At 38.4% G+C, this 12,213-nt stretch overlaps 1 protein-coding gene across 1 annotated transcript; it reads left to right on the top strand.

Moving 5' to 3' along the window:
* Positions 1-926: 926 nt before the first annotated feature.
* LOC113234336 lies at positions 927-10,715 on the top strand. Its single transcript, XM_026469638.1, has 5 exons — positions 927-1,093; positions 2,673-2,846; positions 3,081-3,140; positions 8,795-8,899; positions 10,330-10,715. Exons 1-5 carry the CDS (start codon positions 961-963, stop codon positions 10,335-10,337), a joined length of 480 nt encoding a protein of 159 aa, XP_026325423.1. The 5' UTR covers positions 927-960; the 3' UTR covers positions 10,338-10,715.
* Positions 10,716-12,213: the final 1,498 nt, after the last annotated feature.

Genomic DNA, 12,213 nt, shown 5'->3' on the forward strand with positions numbered 1-12,213 from the left:
CGCTATGCTGATATATTTCCATTTCAAATAGTAAAAATTGTAAACTTTAAAGTATATAAGTAACTTTATTATTATATATTATTATTTATGAATACGTTCTAATGATATATGTATTTAGTATTATTTATATATTGACTTTATTGATGAGTATTGCATTTATTTAAAACGCTTCCATTACAAGATATTCTGTGGTTACACCCCCCCTTTCCAACGCCTAAATTTCTATCCTAAGGTCGCTTGGAAGAGATAGCTAATTAGCAATAAGGCCGCCTGTTGTACAGTGACTTACTCTGTGATACTTACATTACTGTTCTGTTTTGTAATTTTAATGTACAATATAATTTTTTTATTATTAATTCATTTAATTCAAGTAACATTTATTTATATAATTATTAGTAAACCACTTAATAATATATTACATAATATTGTACGAACAGTCGAGCCTATCTGCTATCGAGCGCTGAATGGGGTATCGCTTGCGCATGGTCGCATAAAAGCAATCCGATCTTGCTTCTATGAACATCCCCGATGTGCTACAGAAGTGGGAGAGTCCCACCAGCACCACGGATGCATTATTATATAGAGACAGGAGGGCCCCATAGGCTCGTTGTGTTTAATACTTCCACAAACTGCACATATGTAGGGAAGTACAATATGCTCTACACCATGTTATTTTAACTTCCCTAGTACAACCCGCGAATTTACGGAAGATCATGTTAGCTCTCACCGATTGAGCCCTTCGTTTCCGATCGACGTTCATATTATCCTTCAGGTCAGCCGTAACAATATAGAATTTAAAACTCCTCACTCCCTCTAATGGAATACCATTAATAACAGCGTTACCACCTGGTACATTTGATAATCGATCGCCAGGTATTAGAGGAACAGATGGACCGTCTCCATACTCAAGTAAAAACTACCAACAATCCTGGGGTGTACAACCCCAACTGGAAGGGTCCAATGCCGTTGTATCCCGACGAGATGAATAACATCTTGCCAAAGTTACCGGAAAATCCAACGTATCAGGGTAGCATTCAACTACCGCAGACAATCAAGACTGTTCAGAGTGATGCTGATGAAAGTGGAATTGGAGGTATTTGTGTAACTGCTCTAATGTAAAAAAAATATACAACTAGATTTTGGGATATTTTTTGTATGATTCAACCTTTCTGTTATTCCCTGTCCTTTATTAGTCTCTTTTATTAGAAGTATTTCGTGCAGACATAGTTTGTCAATGTCCAATCCCTTAATGACATCTTACGTGGGATCAAATCTTTAAAGTACATCTTCAGATAGGACAATCCAAACTAGTATTATAAATGCGAAAGTAACACTGTCTGTTACGTTTTCGGACCTAAACCGCTAAACCAATTGTGATGAATTTTGCTAGATATAGATGGGACCTAGAAAAAGGACATAGGCTACTTTGTTTTCACAAAAATAAATCTTGTAAGAAAATGAAATAGATTATGAAAGTTTGCATGGAGAAACATCAGACATTAGAACAAATAAAACTGAAAATTTGTATAGTACAGTAGGCTACTCGAAGTACTTATTCTACGCAGACGAAGTCGTGGGCACCAGTTAGTCCTATTTAATTCCGAAAACGAATACCTGAATCGTGTTTTTAGGTTTCCACAATTGCTACACATTTGGGTATTTTTTTTATACTATCAAGTGACGGGACGAACCAGTCGTGCGCCTGATGGTAAGTTACACGCCTGTCCATAACAGTTGCAGTGCCACTCAGAGCTTTAAATCGCAAAGATTTGAGGGGCACTGCCACTGCGCCCGTCACCCTGATACACAACTTGATAAGTCCCATGTGCCTGTAATTTAACCAGAACCCTTACCCTTCAAAACCAGAACATAGTAATCCTGACATTACTGCTTGGTGGCAAAAATAGGTAAGGTGGCAGTACTACCCTGGACGAACTCTTTCACAAGGAGCTCTACTGCTACCAAAATACTTACTTACTTCGCTGGCTCGGCAACCCGAAGTGGATCTTGACTTCCGTCGGTCTTATGCTAATTCCGACCATTCGGACACATTTAGTTCCATTAGGTCTTTGGCAATTTCATCCTTCCAGCGATATCTTGAACGGTTCACTTGACGATGATCCGTGGTTGCCCCAAATACGCTCTTTTGGCAGCTCAATCCTCTCCCATTCTTTCCACATGTCCTAGCCAGCGCAGTCGAGCAGATTTTGTTTCCTCGATTATGTTTGACTCTGAAACTAGTTCCTCTAGACATTTGGATATGAAATTATTTTTTCGAATTTAAATAGAGTATACTTAACCCTGACCATGGGACCTGTAAAAAGCGCTATACGTTGATTTGTTTGCATATGAAGAGACCAGGGAAAGAATGATACAAGTCACTTAAATACGTTTTGAGTTAGTACCGCCATCCTGTTCGGTGAACAAATCATCAATCGGTGTCTAAATCAGAAAAAGGCTAATAAGGCCTAATGTCATGAAAAATTAGCCTTTATTTTTAGTCAAAAATGCTTGCGACTAAATGATGGAAAAACTGTTTAAAGCATTTACTTTATTTCAGGTAGTACATGTGCGTGTCTTTTTCGCCAGTATTAAAGGCTTTTCAAGTTAAAAATTCTAAAAGTTGTTCAAGTTAGACGGTTAAGTTTTGATAGTTATGATGTGTGTTTCAGATATCCAATACATGGAAGATTACCTTGAAAACAATCGAGATAAATTAGACAAAATGGCTCAAGCTTACAGCGACTATGGAGTGCTCGAGGAGAAAAAAGTTTGTAAAGAAGGTAAAAACGATGCTGCTAAAGAAATCAACAAAATGAGCACTAAGAAACGAAGCATTATGGACGGTAAAGTAATCACAGTTTTTAGTTCAAGACTTAATAATCCAACTTTCTACTTCATGATGTGGATAACTCCGTGAAGGGAAAGTGAAACCATCTCTATTTCCAGTTAATGTAGGAATCTCAGACATAAAATGATTTTTTATGGTAGGTAATATTTTGGATGACGATGATAGATTACTCTCTTAGAAACCGACAACTCAGGGTACAAACTATAATATGCTTCTTTCTACGTTTCAGAACAATATTACACAAAAGTGAACAAACATGGAAGACCTCATGTCGCAATTACGAAACCAAGTAATTAAAACTTTTTTGTTCAAAATAATTAATTAATTATTACTCATATTAAATACAAATACAAACTGCAATTACATAAAGAAACATAACAAATAATGGTCAATGGCAATAAAATAATGGTCATAAAATTAAAATACAATACAATGAGCTTATAAAATTGTAATAATCAGTCTTGTAGCTTTGTAAATGTAGCATGTCATTTCTTAATTCCATCACGATGCACGGAAGTCCAGTATTTAAAAAAGGAATTGTGCATTTTCTCGCAGACAGTGCGGAAAATCCTGTTGTCAGACGCATGGAGACGACTCGAAATGCTGACGACGCGAGACCTTATTATTGTAAAAAAACCAGGAACTGACCTCGGCTAATTTATTATTTTCTTTATTAGATGTACAAAACAGTTTACATTCACTCCTTAACAATAGCTTAAACATTGTTAAGTACTAGTTCTACTCTAGAATGTAAACCTAAACATGTACATACAGCATTACCAATCATGAGTAAACAATTTTGTTACAATATATCAATAAAACGTACTTAGGCATAATAAAACTGTAACCTTAAACAAAATAGAATTACTATGACTATAACTATGAAAGAGAGAAATCGTGGTGCTTGTGGAGGCGATTGCGAAGTCTTGTAACATTACTATCAAATATATCCATCTCTAAATCATCGCCGAGATCAGCCATAAGGTCGTTGTAGGCCCGACACATTCTCGTCAAAGGGTTGTGAAAAGAAGTATTATTAGTATAAACATTCAACACGAATGGTCTAGGAAGGCGTCGTGGATTGCACTTGATGTTAAACAATATGCAGCATAAACAATATTGAAGCATAAACAATATGCTCTAAATAACGTTATTCTAACATTACTATTACACCGTGCGAATTTGTGCGTGAGCATCTTGCACCGAATGGCTAGAGCCCTGCGCTCTTGTTCTATATCGTCAAATGTTTTCCTAATTTCAGACAACAATTGTTTCAACAATTGACTCGTTAGTAGGGACTCTAACCGTACTATTACGTAAATATTACTTAGTTCTATATATTCTATTAATTTTGATTAATAAGTCATATAATTCTATGAAATTACAAATCCCTGTTGTATTTGGATTTCAGTGTAAGTATATACTAATTTAGTAGCAGTAGAGGTCCTTGAGAAAGAGTTCATCCTGCCACCTTACCTATTTCTGCTGCCAAGCAGTAATGTCAGTATTACTGTGTCCTGGTTTTGATGGGTAAGGGTGCTGGTGAAATTACAGGTACATTGGACTTGTCAACTTATGTCTCTGGGTGACGGGCGCAGTGGCAGTACCCCTCAGATCTTTACGATGTAAAGCTCTGAGTGGCACTGTTATGGATAGGCGTGTAGCTTATAATCAGGCGCACGACTTGTTGATCCCGTCACATGATGTCATAAAAAAAAATTACGCCATTATATTACATACATGCAACGATTTTCGTAAAATTCGCTGAACGTGTTAAAAAATATTTTAAAACGCGCACCCGTTAACTAATTATAATTCCATCTCATATACTTTTAATTGAAAATCATTGGTAGAACAAGATTAACACGAGACTTAAGATAACAAGTCCTTAACTGCTAAAACTTGTTGCGTAGTGAAAAAAAATGGAGATTCCATTTTGTTATTCCCTACGATACTGTAAAAACAACCTTTGCTAATAGACGATTTAACACACGCACGCACGCACGCACGCACGCACGCACGCACACACACATTGGACATGAGCGCCGATAATAGACGAACCGGCGGCGGCGCGCCGATAAAAAAGTGTCGGCGGCGGCGGCATTTCAGCGGCGCGAGCGCGACCCTAAAACAAATTTGTATATCTGTGTTTGTTTTTACAAAAACCGTTTTACAAATACTTTTTGAAAGGAGAAAATAAAATAACGTATTTTTCATAGTAATCAAATTTTTATCAGTACGATCAGGCGCTCCGATCGCAGGCACGTGAACGCTTCCACATTGTGTATGCGTAGTGAAAATGGCGACGCCAGAAATTGACAAATAAATTTTTTAAGCAAAACATCTTTATATATAAAGGCACTAACTAACTTTTGTCGCCTATCTATGTCACTTCTGCTGAGGCTGGACGGAACGCTGGCCTACATTGCAGAAGACAAGGCAAATCTTTTTACCTCACTCTTTGCAAAGAGTCCGCGTCTAGATCTAATCTTACCTCAGGCTGGCGGCACTATGGCGCCAATTCGCATACGCTAAAAAGATGTACTTAGAACACTGCAGAATCTAGACGTGAATAAAGCTAGCGGGCCAGATGGAATTCCACCACTAGTCCTACGTAACTGTGCGCCTGAGTTGTCTCCTGTTCTCACACGCCTACGCCTGTACCGCCTCTCACTTGAGACTGGTGTAGTTCCCAGGTCGTGGAAGCTTGCAAACGTGCAACCTGTGACGAAAAAGGGAAGCTGGGAAGGGAGCTGACTCTGTCAACTATAGACCTATCTCAGTCACTTTCATACTCTGCAAGACTATGCAACGTGTACTCAACAACCGTCTCTTGTCGTCCCCTGAAGACAACGACCTCCTCAGTGACCGCCAGTACGGATTCCGAAGAAGGCGATCAACTGGGGATCTTCTTGTGTATGCATGTCACACATGGAGCGAGGCTATAGAAATGCGAGGTGAAGCACTTGCAGTGTCTGTGGATATTTCTAAAGCCTTTGACGGGTCTTCGATTTCTTGAGCGAACGTTCGATTCGAGGGTCTTAGAAGGCTACTCTTCCCAACATATGGCGATAGATCCCTCAGGGTTCCGTACTGTCTGCAACTTTCTTTCTACTGGATATCAATGATATGTTAATTCCAGGTACCTTTGCATATGCTGATGACAACACAGTTGTAGATAGGTACTTGACCGATGCAAGGGTCAGTTGAGAGGAAGTCCAGTCTTGTCGAGAGTCTATGGTTAGCCGTTTGGATTTGACACTCAAGGCAGTCTCCGATTGGGGTGACGCCAATCTTGTCAAATTTATCCACAAAACGGAGTTCCTTTGAGCTTATTCCGACTTTTCGTGATATATCCATAGCCGACTGTCTCCAGCTACTTGGAATGGACTTGTCGTCCAATTTATACTTCGGCAGATACGTTAAATCCATGACCAAACATGCAGCAAGGAAACTTAGGATCCTTTCCAGGTCGAGGCGTTACTTCACACCGGGACAAGCACCATATCTTTCTACGTTAGTTTTGATTATAGTGACCCTCCCTACTTACCCATACGAGAAGCAAACTATAGCCTGTGCGCGCACAGGAAACTAACAAGTTCAGGTTCTGACCCCAGAACAGCCAGTGTGCAGGGTTCTCACGGACCTCTGTCACTTGACTTCATCCGGTTCTTCGAGAGGCTAGTGCCTCGGGTGAACCGCCCCGGGTGCACGTAAAGTACCCTCCCTATTTTCCAGATAGGTACCGGTGTAGGGACGCTCACTTCCCATTATGCATTGCACAACTAGCAGTTGCCACCGCTAAGCCGTCACTTCCCGACGCCGAAAAACGGCGTCTCTCCAGTTCCCAATAACCTAAGCGACTGAAGGGATCGGAGGATATCTAGCTTATCCTCTAATAGCTCTCTGGGCTAGTGCCAGAGATGCCAATCGCAGTGTCCTGCGACAATGTCCGGACATAGCTTCCAACTTAAAGGACAACTCACGTGCCCCACGCGTCTCCTCGCTTCAGGCCCTCAACTAGACCGCTACTAAGACGCGCTAGCTGCTCACGAGACAGACGCCCCGGACACATGCAACCGAGGCAGACAAACAAGTCCGTCTCTGCAGCTAACCACAAAGCCCAGCGAGTCCATATCCAAGTCCGGGTCCGCCAGAGACGCCCGTGAAGGCGTATCACTGGCGAAGGGTTTGACCCGGACGCCCATAGAACCCTGGTCTTGCCGTCGAGCCCGTAGTCTCTCCGGAAAACCCTATCTCTCGGGTCAGTAGAAAAGGACACACACAACGGGACAGTTGCTTCAGCTGTATCAAGCACAAATCCGGTCGTGCATGGAGTACTGCTGCCACCTTTAGAATGGCTCTCCTACACTGGCCACCTTGGATTCAATTGACAACCGTGCCAAGAAGCTGATAGGTTATTTATTATAGGCTGCAGAGCCTTGAACACCGCCGTAAAGTTGCCAGCTTATCGGAATTTTACAGGATATATGGCGAGTGTGCGATGGAATTACACAATTTAATTCCGCTTTCCCCTTTCCATCACAGGAGGACTAGGCGTAGACTTGGGTTCCACCCCTATGTTGTGGATATTCCAAAAATTCGCACGAAGCGTTACGGTTCCACATTTAGATGGCGAACGGCTATGGTGTGGAATTCCCTGCCTGCAGACTTGTTCCCTGAACGTTATAACTTGGGCCTTTTCATGGCGAAAGTGAATAGTCATTCATCAACCGTCGATCTCATCGTCACTTTCCATCAGGTGAGATGGAGGTCAAATGCGAACTTACATTTTATAAAAAAAATAGTTTTATCTTAGAAAAGTCATTTTCTGGAGTCGCTATTTTCACGTATACAATACGGAAACGTGTGCGCGCGTGATCGGTGCACCTGATCGAACTGAACGGCGCGCCGATTGCATTTGTTGGTGGCGGCGACGCGCCGGCGCGGCGCTCTAGTCTAACACTCACATACACACACCCAAATGATACTATTTTCTTTGTAATTTAAATATAGAGTACCTGTAACTTAACTAGTCGTTACTTACTTGGCTACTTAGAACCCTGACATGTAACAGCGGGGTCTCCTAGCATAAGCAATTATTTTGCTTAAATGGAGTTCCCCAGCAAACTTGCTGTAAATTATGCATCGAGTATATAACCAGAAATAGAGACGAAATGTCATTTAATTTGTTTGAAAACTATTCCGCCAAATCATTACGGTGATAACTGTGCTCCGATTGGCCTTTTATTATATCTTTTATTATATTATAGACGGATTAGTCTACTAGACTAGTTTAACTAGAGCTTTGCTTAATGAACGAAAATTGAAGAAATAGCATACCTTATATTTAATTACCTATGAAATGTGATTCCGTTAGTTTTGTAATTACATGTTTTGCTGTTTTTCCCACACCATCGAATGGAACAGCTTCCCATAGTTAGAGATAATATTATCTTTATTATAATAAATACAGAATATTTTTGGAATATACGGAGACGTACACACAGGTCACTTGTTGGCGCTGTACTATTTCAGCTTTCTAATTTGTAACTGCAAATGAGAGTTGATATTTAAAAGTAATATAACGCCCATTTGCCTGGTGAGTTGCCAGGAATGGACGGCCCTTATTTCGTCTCTGTTTCTGGTCTACATACTCGATGAAACTAGGTTTTAGTGGACGTAAATAAACACTTTTTATTATTTATTATTAGAACTGAAAATACGATGCCCCAACAAATTGACCACAGAATGGGACATGAGTTCGCATATCGAAAGCCTGTCTTGCGTATATGTATCTCTTGAGTAGATATGCTTCCACCTGTAAACGTACTTTTGGTGTATCTTCTGCATGATCAAATTTATAACTAGTTGTACGACCATGCTTCAATGCATATATTCCGCGCAGTTTTTGCCCCTGACGTATCCTTTGTTTTCCTACAGTGCCTGCACCACCACAACACTCGACGTTCACTACATCCGATCCACTCTCCGTCGAAAGCGATTCACCGAAACCTGAAGACATAGACATAGTATTTAAGAACAAGGGCAAGTACTCCGAGGGTATTCGATTTGAATATAAACCAGGATGTCCGTATGGCAGTAAGGGATTCTTATGGAAACTGATCCATGACTTGAAAGACAAGTTTTATAAGTATGGACACCACTTTGGAGAAGTTTTTAATAACTACCAGTAAATTTTAGAATATTGTTATAGGCACGCTTCAGTATACTAACTGTTATTTTTTATTTATTATCTTTTTACTGAGCAAAGTAGACTGCGCAATAGATATGTTGTGACTCCACGTCTGCTATAATTTTGCTTTTATATTCATCAATTTATTGTTTCCGCTAATGAGTAAAAGCCGCTTTCCATGTTTTTCTACTTGACTCTATTTTGTGCCTTTGTGGATCGAACTTGGCAAAGCCTGATCGTTTTGCGCGGTCTTCCTCGACGTCTATGACCATCAATTTGAACTCGCACGTAACAGTTAAGAGTACGCTCAGCTTTACGTCCCTGTTTGGGACAATTTTTTTGAGGAGTTCTTCTCTTTTTGACAAGTTACCGCCCACGCCTTCGTTGAATGATTATAATTTATTGTTTGTAGATTACATCTAAAGGCTAAAATATAAAGCCATGTTCGTTTCTAGGAAAAATTGTTAGCACCGCATTCCTTCACATAGATGTTCCACCTTCTTGAATTAGAACCTAAACTGGTTACATTTATAACCTGCCTGTGTCTCATAATCGATCGTTTTTATTGGAAAGCATCAAATCAAAATCGATAATCGACCAACAACAGCCTTGCTAAAAAGGTTGCTCCTGCCAAATTATATTTATGATCAGCTTGACTGGTCATTAGTTTGCCAGTTTTGTTGCCTAAAGTCTTGTACCTTACTTATGTTACTGTATTTTGTCCAAAAAATAAAGTCCTATTAATAAGTGTTTGGTAGCTATTGCCACATATACTTTTTTGCTGTTTTCGTATTGTATTATCGATAGCGCATCTATTTACCAACTTCAATCCATTAAAAACTTTGTGACACTTATTACAAGGATACATTGCTATCTGAGGCGTTCATTGTTGTTTATTGGCGTATTATTTCTGTCAAAACGTGTTGTGACACATCACAACGTTTTTACAGACATCACAAGATCGAAACGCCGAAGACCAACCTAGTACTGGGTTCTCATAACAGGTCTCAGGGTCCAATACTTACAGACATCACAAGATCGAAACGCCGAAGACCAACCTAGTACTGGGTTCTCATAACAGGTCTCAGGGTCCAATACGGGTTGATATGCTAAAAACTAACAGTTCGTATACTACAGCGTGTAACCGATAGCAGGCATAAACTTAAGCCATTGGTTATCGGAATATCGCAGTGAAGTCACAACTAAGTCTATTCGACGTAACTCCAAAATCATTAGTGTTTATACTTCTTAGTGAAAGACATTGGATCGCGTTTCATTTCAGACATGTAAAAATCAAAGATAAAACTACGAGATATACACAACTTACCATAATATTATATCCAATATCTGAAAACGGTACAAAGAGCCGTGTACACGATACAACGCCGATTATCGACAATCGATACAAGTATTTAAACTTTAATCGATTCAAACCATCCTTGAAACCAATGCGAAATAACACATTGAACGGCATAAATCATTTAAATATGCTACAACAACTTGATATTGGGTATGATGCCACTAATCCTAAAGAACTGAAAACTGATTCACTACATATGGAATTTGATACCAGTGAGGAACAAAATAGTGATTTACCACAACCAATCACAGAATACAATTTGCTACAACAACCAGAAACAAGTTATATCCCTTTTGACGAATATAATACCAGCAATAAAGAGCAAACAAATGACGTACAGTCAAATACGAATACTCAAAGTGATTTTAGTTACATTTTATTGCCAATTACAGATTCTATACAATCTGATATGATTAATGAAAATGATTGGTTAGCTCCACTAAGTACAGAATATGCAGATGATTCTCTGGAAACTAAAGATACTTCTTTAACTAAACATACTGAAAATTTTGAAACTAATATTACAGATATAGTAACTGAATCTGAAGTTATTTGGCCAGCTGCGTTGAGTAGAAAATACAAAGATATTTCTCCTGAAACTAAAGACGTCTCTTTAACTAAATATACTGAAAATACTAAAACTGGTTATAATAATACAGTAACTGAATCTAGTGAAGCAGTTTTAGCAACTACAAAGGACGAAAATGTGTCTCTTGAAACGAAATATGTGTTTTTAGTTAAATGTACTGATAGTATTGAAGTTTATAATAACAATATACTTCCTACTATTACTACTTTTAAAGTAAACAATAAAATCACGAGCAAGGTACATGCTACTCACAAAACTAAAGAAAAGTCTAATCAAAATACTATGGCAGTTTATTTAGATGAATTATTAGATTCTAACAATTACAATATTCAAAAACATCCTTGCAAGGAAGATAATGAAGAAGTAATAATCTATACAGAAGATGAAATACCAGATGAAAACGGAAATTCACGTAATTGGCTAAAATCTTTAAATAGGGCTTTGAATACTATTGCAATGAAATCATATAAAAAAAACGAATATACAACTGTACATACAGTGCAATATAATAAAAACAACAGCGACGTAAAAACTGATTTAAAACGATGTAGATTAGCAGAAGATTTTAAATCGGAAAGTTTTAAATTTGCATATGATCACAAAAATACAAAACACATATTGCCAATCAGAAATGAAATGATAAACAAAATAAGTTTCAAGCCATCTTATCTTGAAAGCAGTAAGGTTTTGAAAACTGAAGTTTTCAGACGTAAAAGAGACATTAAATCTATTGACTTTGATATTGAAAAAGAAATCAAAGACAAACAAGTTAAAAATATAAGTAATTTTAGTAAACGGAGTAACACCTCCTATACATCTAAATCAACTGTTTTTTCCGACTATAAGGACAATATTTATCCATCGAAAGGTCCTTTTTCAAATTACAACTATAGCAACATGCCTTATAAAAATATAGGCTCAAATAAAGGTCTCAAATTTTACAAAATAAATGAGACTGCATCAGCAAGTACCAATAAAGGCAAACATAGAGTTAAACGTAATGCTCAAAGCTATACGCAGACAACATCGCAGATTGTAAAAACAGATTTGGATCGTCAATTAATTATACAAAAACCAGAAATTGCTCTACTCAGTAATGAGATACAGATCTTAACTACAAACATACCATCAGATGAAGGAAATCGTACCAAAGATTTGAATGTGAAACAAATGGATATTGGATATTTCTTTCAAATGGTTTCAGAATGGTTTAAGAC

Source organism: Hyposmocoma kahamanoa, unplaced genomic scaffold (genome assembly GCF_003589595.1).
Source record: "Hyposmocoma kahamanoa isolate Upper Pololo Valley unplaced genomic scaffold, ASM358959v1 83, whole genome shotgun sequence".
Lineage (NCBI taxonomy): Eukaryota > Metazoa > Arthropoda > Insecta > Lepidoptera > Cosmopterigidae > Hyposmocoma > Hyposmocoma kahamanoa.

What these genes read in the sequence shown, in the direction of transcription:
- LOC113234336 (XM_026469638.1), top strand. Translation starts at nt 961, where the DNA reads ATGCCGTTGTATCCCGACGAGATGAATAACATCTTGCCAAAGTTACCG. An exon ending in TGATGAAAGTGGAATTGGAG is followed by an intron (nt 1,094 to 2,672) that starts GTATTTGTGTAA and finishes TGTGTGTTTCAG; the next exon opens with ATATCCAATACATGGAAGAT. An exon ending in TGTCGCAATTACGAAACCAA is followed by an intron (nt 3,141 to 8,794) that starts GTAATTAAAACT and finishes GTTTTCCTACAG; the next exon opens with TGCCTGCACCACCACAACAC.